Raw genomic sequence first — 8092 nt, forward strand, 5'->3', positions numbered from 1 at the left:
CTCTAATTCGATACTTGTTACATGTTAGTGTTGTTGTATCTGAAACAAATTGTGCACGTTGAGTTTTACCCAATTAAATTGGCTTATTTTCTCATAACATCTCTTCGATGTATTCACACCCGAAAAACATCGACGTCTGTGGCAGTTATGAACGCTCGTGAAGCCGTTACGTCAAACGCCATTGCTTACGATAAACAAATTCAAACATGCCACCTATGTGCCAACCTGAAGATGCTACGCGAGTTGCTGCCTCCTCGACGATGCGATTATGTACGTTGCCGTGCCAATTATTTTGAGCCGAATTGAATTTCCTGGCACTACAACTATTCGCTTTAGTGTCGTAGGTGGCGATGTCAATTTTGTACGCTCAAACTTCCGATGTTGGGCGCGCGAAAAGGTCCTTCCAAAAAGCTCAAAGGCAATTCGCGCATTTGTATCCTGTGCTTTAACCAGATTTGGCAAGAAATAGCAGCTACCAGCTCGCTTGATGTCTCCAGCTTATCATGTGGTGCAAAGCATGTCTCACTGTCAGATATCACCAAGTTGGGGATTGAGTCGCGCTTTATGAATAGAGAATCGATGATAGAGCCGGGGCTTCGAAGATCAGTGGTAGGCTCGATGATGAAGTCGATTCGTCGCAGCACTGTAACGAGATTAAACCGGCGACGATCCATGCTGGAAAAAGAACGCCGCGATTTCACAACGGATCAATTTTCGGCACATTACATCATTGACAGACACTCATATATGGACAAATTGGAAGTCAATTCTATAAATCGGCCTGTGGCACACAAGGATTGTCATGGCGGGCTTTCATACCAGCTGGCGTCATTTTTGGGCCTTGTAGCAGGAAACGGGGCTGACCGAAAGAGCATGAAGTCTGCAATCGGTTTGTGGACTTCACTCTTTGCAGCCTCTATCTTGTTAGTAATTGCATTGGCCGATGACTTCTCGCTTTACCAGCGTCTATTCTGTTGTGTCGCGACGTACGGAGTCTTTCTTATGCTCCACCCCTGGATTCATAGAGAGCTTCCAGACAAATAACTAAGGTAGATTGATAGAGCAAATGTGCGTGCACGTCGGAAACAAAACCATTGACGGTAGTAAATTTTGGATCTAACGGAGTGGGCACACATTCTGTTCATGTCGAGAACCAAAATTCTTACTTTAGATGCAGGGAAAGGCTGACGTGCTACCTGAGTTCGTGGGAATCACAGTCTAGTAAAGAGCTTTACATTCACGAAATAGCTGAATTGGACGATTGAGGCAACAATGAAGAGAATTTATTGATCAAAAAGGTTCTGGTTTTGCTTGATCGAACAATTTAAGATCGTATCTAACGGATTTTGACTAGTCCAAATATGAAACATCCGAGATATTGACCAAATCCTCCTTTTGGTGACGATGGTTGCGAAAGTGACTACAAAACTGCGTCTTCTGAGTCGATCATCTTATTGGTTTGAATAAAACAAAACTTATTGCGTTCTTTACACCCTTACTTACACTACAGAAAAGATGCCTTTGTTTTTATGTATTATAATTCTTGTAGGTGCACTTACTTAGTTATCGATGCTTGTCTTCACAAACAAAGCGTCAAAAGCTAAGCGTTTGCGGCGTAAACTAACGAAATGCTAATGCACTGACGAGTTTAATTCAAACTAGTAATCTTTTCATTTTTATGAAATAAATTAAAAAGCCCGTGTTATTGTAAGAAACTCGAAGGTAATCACCTCATCTGCAGCATGTATTTTTCTGCAGTGTGGAGTCAACCAATTTGTCTAGCATGTACATAACTGCTGGATTTTCTTTGACCCAAATGATAAATTTGGTAGCCTGGGATGGAGTTAAAATTTGCTGGAGCTCCGCCACTTGGGCTTCGAGCGCCGTGTTTTTCTCGTTGGTCACTTCTTCCAATTTCTTTACGATGCTTAAGGTGTGATTTAAATCGTCGCGCACTTTTTTAATTGCCACTCGGTGCTTTAAAATTTGGCGTTGCTGTTCGGCTGTGAGATCCAGATCGCTCGCAAGAATCCCCCAAAGGCTTGTCGTAGATGAATCACAACCGGGTGCAGACATTAGGTCGTCCTTTATAGTGTGATCACGTCGAAGCATATCTACACCCTGTTCCACCGAGTACAGACTTAGCTTCGTGACTTGCGTGGGCAGCAGCAGCTCTCGAATTCGCGATAAATGAAAATGAAGTTTCTCGCGTCGATTAGGTCCGTAGTCTGAGTAAGTCACCTTGTACATGTTTAAAAATTGTGCAATTTCCTGTTCATTAGCATTACGCTGCAGCATTTCTCGCATCTGATCCTTAATCTGTTGCTTCTCCCGTTGCTCACCTAGAATTGCTTCTTTGCCAATTTTGAGACGCATTTTCAAGTCCAGATTTTCCGCTTCTAATCGGCGTAGCCGTGCCTCATTCTGTTCAAGCTGCTTCGTCTTGCGCTTACGGAACTCTCTCACAGATACTAAGTTTTTCACACGGCGCAGCTGCTTTTTCTCGCAGTCTACTTCGGTAATTGAGCCATCAGCACCGCTCTTTTTTTGTTTAAAAGGCCGTGAGCTGTCTGCGATAAATAATTGCTCGGCCGATCTCTTAGCACTAATGCTGCGAGTTCTTATCGAGGCTTTTTGCCCAGCGTTCTGCACTACAGAAACACTCCTGTCCATCTTCTCCGCCTTTGAGGTAATTGTGAGTTTTTTGCCCATCTCTGCTGTATTCTCGTCATCGTGGTGTTTGCTGCTTACTTCTGCGCTACAACTGCGGTCATGTAATTGGTGGCGAGTTTGAAGTAGAGATACCAAATTGGCGACCGATTGAGGCGGCAAATATCGTAGATTCTCTTCCAGCTGCATCACAGGCAACCTGGCGTTTGAATGCGCTTCATTGGCAGCAATTACTGCACTAGCCTTTGAAATCTCACTGAAGTGCGACCGACCATCGACCGCGCTCTTACCAATTGTGCAATCAATTTTGACGTCGTTACACAGCAAAATGTCATTTGTTTTTACGTCTGCGGCATCATCTGACATCAGGAAAGATGTCACATTATTGCGCAGCAGCCATCCAAAGGCATCCTCTTCGCCATCCTTAAAAATGCTCCAATCGATGCCGCTCATAGCTGCGGGGGTCGTTAGGTTGCGATCGCTTCTCGTACTGCTGCCCTTTTGGTCACCCATAAGTGTAACTTCAGCGTCCCTGCGTTTAATGTCATCTTCTCTTTTCTTCCAATCACCGATATGGTTTTGTAACAATTAACCTACAGCAACCAAATTCGATTTTCTTGTTAAAGATTTTAAATCTGCAATTTTCAAACTTTTCATTAAAACGTCACGTGCAATTACACATATTGTAACGAGCTAGCTGCCTCCTGTTACAGACACCCGCTAAGTACACTTAACGGGTAGGTCAATTGCTTCATGAAAAGTAATTTGACTGCCACTCGGGTGGAGTTCACGTAGTGACCCACCCTTCTGAATGTGATGCACATAGTGCGTCCACATTGGAAGTGGTATGGGGCACACATCGGTAAGAGAACCGTTGTTGTGGTATATTTACTTTATAAATAAAATACCCTTTATCCTATTCTATAATAGTTAATTACTTAAATCCCATTTATTATGGGTAGGTCGCCGCCAGATATAAATCTGGAGGCCGAAATCTATTTTAAATTAGCTAGTGTCTGGATTTAATAATTAAATAAAGTGCAGTTCCCCTTTTGATCTCAATGCGTTAAGTGCCTTCCTAAGGATTGCGCATTGATCTGTAAGAGATAGAAGCCTTTCTAAGGTATATCCTGTTGGGCACTAGTTGCCACTTGGTTCTACGAACCCCTAAATCCCTTGAACTAGGATTCATTACTCTTTAATAGCTTATTCGACTCCCTGAGTTGTTGACCCATTAGTTCAATAGAACTAAGAGACTCTCTGAGTCTATAAGTCTTCCTCTGACTTTAGAAGCGAGGTAGCTCCGCTTTTCCTGATAACACTCTTAGTCAATCTACGCCTGAGTCATTACAAGGCTAAACCCTCACGAAAATGGAAGAGATTCCAGAACTCTCCGAAACGCAATGCGCAGCTAATGAAAAACTCAAAACACTATTTGGGCTTGAACACGTGGAATTCATTGTCTCCCACGGACCAGAGGTCCTGCATGCAAGGCTTTAAGCCTTCATGCGAAACGAAGCCTCCCTGATCGACCAGGTACAAGATCACCTTGCGGCATCTATGCCAACACGGTACATATCTGTACCTGATTCAGAGCCTAAGGCTCGCCCTCTAGTTGTCAATGTAAAGCCATTTGAGGGAAAAGGGGGAGGAAACCCCCTTTTTGGATTAAGCAGATGATGATGTCGATTAAATCCGCCTTGTCTTAACAAAACGGAAAAAGGTGGCTATGGCTATTTCCAAACTCGAAGGTAAAACCATGGAGTGGGCGCTACTAAGGCAGTACTAGCGAAAAGGGCTGAACCGGAAAAAATTAAGTAATCTTTGGAGCGGTAAGTCGTGTCTGCGGTAATTTATAAACCTATATACTCAAAGTAGCTTGCGATATTTACCTACTACTATGTAGGGCTGTCTTTTGTAGCGTCACGACCGCAACTGGTGCTTAGTTCTTCTGCAGAATGACCTTGCACAAACAAAATTGTAGCGCGTTGTACAAATAAGCCAAACAAGCGATATCCTGCTGGGATCAAGCGATTAAAAGGCTTGATGAAACCTGATATTCCCGACTAAAAAGCAGCGCTAATTGGGTATACCATCGAATGCTTCGTGTGACATCCTCGATGAAGTTGCGCTGAATTTCCATCATTGATCGAAACCGTGGTTGAATATTATGACCCAAATTGACGATTGTTTGCAAATATCAGCCGCTCAAAAAAATTCTAGCGAGGCCAATAATCCAGCTATTTGTATGATTGTTAAGCGATGTGCATCCCTAACTCGCCAAAATTATAGCCTTCTCAAAGGAAGCAAGGTTGAACACATATAGTATACATTTATGTAAGTAGTAGGGTTTAAGTGTAACAGAAAAGCTTTCGCTATTACTAGCCGACCTGCACTGATAGCAGTGAAGGTGATGTGTCTCCGAGTGCTTCATTATTGCAATAATTGTATTATAACAGTTTACTTTTTCCCAATACTAAGAAGGCTTAGTATTGGGAAAAGTAAACTGTTATAATACAATTATTGCAGTGCTTAATGTATTAATTTAATTATGTATTACGACGCATCGCTCACCGCCCATTCGTGGGTCCACCTGTTATTGGCGGGTTAACTTGAGCTTAAATTAACCAATGAACAGAACTGTCGCAATGCAGCTTCCAGATTACCTTGTCCGGTAATGTTGAAAATGATTCGTAAATTAATTAAAAGAGTAACGTTTATTTTCCTGTATTAATCCTCTTATAGAAAATGATGTTATATGTAACGAAATACCCCGTTGATGCTCGCTGTCAACGTTGCGACCATTACAATAAAGTCTTTATTTCTCTTCGCTATAAGCTATGTAACTTCTGTACAAACAACGATGGCTCTTGTACTTCTTGGCGTAAAACAGGGCGATTAGTAGTACACCGCGATCAGTGGCATGAGGTTCGAAAGACAAATTGACATTCTGTAAATGAGGTGCCTAACCTTTAGACGTGCAACATCATGAATGCAATTTTTGCCTTTTCGTCTTATTAGGGCCGCTGACTGCTACTTTTGCCTTGTATAACCAAATCAGTTTTTTTCTCATTCAGCTATCATGTGACGAGGCACCTTTCGCTAGTACTGCTTCAGTACTAGCCAATCCGCACTGCTAACAGTAAGGTGTCTCCGAGTGCTTCACATACTCGATGTGCAGAGGAAGGTTTAAGTTGCTAAGAAGTCTTAGCATATTATTATTTCAGAATTTTTTCAACAACTATTACATTAATTTAACGGTCGATTTTAAGAAGTCTTGGTATAGCGAAAAGTGAGCTATATTTTTATAAATAGGTTCCTACGTATTGCAATTTTCTTAGCTCACTTGGCACATTTAATAACTCTGTATTACGACTCATTGTCCACCGCTCATTTGTGCGTCTAGCAGCGATTGGTGGGGTTGATTTTAAACTTAAATCAACCAATGAATAGAACTGTCGCATTGTTGCTACAATATTACCATATACGGTAGTATTGGAATTTATGTGTTATCAAAACATAATAATTTTTGAGACATACACTTTTTCCACAAATATACACCCTTTTTATAATCACACCCTCTTCCTTAATTAAATCAACACCCTTTCCGCATATAGTTACTTTCAGCAGGAAATGTTATGTTCACGCTCAAGCTCTGGAGAAGAAGCATGTTATCGCGTCGTGTTTTTGTGGATGGTGACGACACAGGTAATGGCAAAGCATATGTGAATGGCGCAAGAGAGGAAGACATGATAGTGGTGTTACAAAGTTAGTTTTATTGAAATAGAATAGAAACCGTGTAGTAAGCGGAAAGTGGTCAATCCATGTGGTGGAGCTTCCTCGCTCCTAAAGTCAGAGGACTTTTAGACTCAGAGAGTCTCTTAGTTCTATAGAACTAATGAATTTTACAACTAAGGGAGTCGAACAAGCTATTAAAGCTTAATAATCCTAATTCAAGGGATCTGGGTTTGTTGAACCAAGTAGCACCTAGTGCCCGAGAGTATGTACCTTAAATGGCTTCTATTTCTCACATATCAATGCGCAAGCCTTAGGTAGGCACTAGACGCTTTAAGATCAAAAGGGGAACTGCACGTAATTTAATCATCTAATCCAAAATTATACCCTAGCTTATAAATAAATCAATTTCGCCCGCCAGATTTAAATCTGGCGGCGGCCACTTTGTTACCCATAATAATAGGATTTTAGTAAATAACTATTTTAGGTATTTTTATCTAAAACGTAAGCGTACCACAACAACGGTCCTCCAACCAATGTATGCCCCATTTCTCGCTCCCCCATCAGACTGTTGAATCCGAGTGACAAAATTCGCTTCGTTTCCTCTTTGAAGTTGAAACATAAACAGCTAACCGTTCGGTTGTGTTTTGCATTCCTTTGTCTCATGACAATCAAGCGTGAGCCACAGACTCTTAGCACCTTCCTCGACGATGAGGGAATGGTAAACTTTGAAAGTCACTCTCCATCAGAGGAAGAGGAGAAAGAGCGTCGTTCTCTCACGCCTTCTCTTCCGGATAAACGTCGTCGGGCACCGAATCCGTTTCCAGAATGTGGTGCCGCTGATGTTTTAACTGCATTGAGCAGGACACGGGACCCTGAGTCCAACATCAATAGAATCCGCTCGATGAAGAGCAAGAGCAGATAATTCTCATAGAGGAAAAGGCTTGTCGTCGAGCTGCCGAGATAGTGAAAGCTAAATCTCATAGTAAATTTAGATTCACTCCGCTTAGTGCGGACGAGCATCTCAAAGGGATAGCGGGTCACATCTTGGGCACCTGGATCTCCAGTGACCCGGCGAGGACGCCGGAGGAGATCGCTGCTCGCGACGCTCTTCATGAGCAATACCTTACGCCAAAGGTAATGACACGAAGCCAGTATCTGACGCGTATACGTGATCGAGCCCGTGAGGCTTCGGTGACCTCCATGAGGGAATCTCCGATCGTTTTGTTTCCAAACGAAACAAGGAGTGAAAACGAAGTCTCATTTGAGAACTGGGTCCACCGGGCCCGCCGACTTCGTAATATTTAGAATAATAGAGAGTCCGCGGATAGGGCTGATGTTCGTTTACTCCACGTGAAATTGAGAGTTCCCTCGCGCACAAGCAGCGCGGGAGGAGCCGAAATCTCGGCGGAAGCACTTGATGCTCTAAGACACAAGGTGCAACTTCTTCGTGAGGTCCTTGTCGGGTTGAGAGCTCTTTTGAGGCGGTTCGGGACCGTCTTTTAACGCAGGAGCGTCAGCAGCTTCGTTTAGAGGGCCAGCTGGACATCTTGTTGAGGATGTAGCAATCTGCGGCACGACCGCCTGTCTCGGCGCAAGCGCCTTCAAGTCTACGTGGAAAGGGTCCCGATATGGCTAGCAAACGTAGAACAATGGGTGTGTAAGCAGCTTGCTAGGAAGGTTTAGC

General features: G+C 43.0%; 2 protein-coding genes across 2 annotated transcripts; one reads left to right on the forward strand and one right to left on the reverse strand.

The window, feature by feature from the left end:
• Positions 1-378: 378 nt before the first annotated feature.
• On the forward strand, positions 379-1044 carry CCR75_005357 (uncharacterized protein; the record flags this gene model as incomplete). Its single annotated transcript, XM_067963438.1, has 1 exon — positions 379-1044. One exon carries the CDS (start codon positions 379-381, stop codon positions 1042-1044), a length of 666 nt encoding a protein of 221 aa, XP_067817062.1.
• A 687-nt stretch (positions 1045-1731) lies between these two features.
• CCR75_005356 (uncharacterized protein) lies at positions 1732-3183 on the reverse strand (the record flags this gene model as incomplete). The annotated part of the gene is made up of 1 exon (XM_067963437.1): positions 1732-3183. One exon carries the CDS (start codon positions 3181-3183, stop codon positions 1732-1734), a length of 1452 nt encoding a protein of 483 aa, XP_067817061.1.
• Positions 3184-8092: the final 4909 nt, after the last annotated feature.

The sequence above is a fragment of the Bremia lactucae genome, linkage group LG4 (genome assembly GCF_004359215.1).
Source record: "Bremia lactucae strain SF5 linkage group LG4, whole genome shotgun sequence".
Classification (NCBI taxonomy): domain Eukaryota; phylum Oomycota; class Peronosporomycetes; order Peronosporales; family Peronosporaceae; genus Bremia; species Bremia lactucae.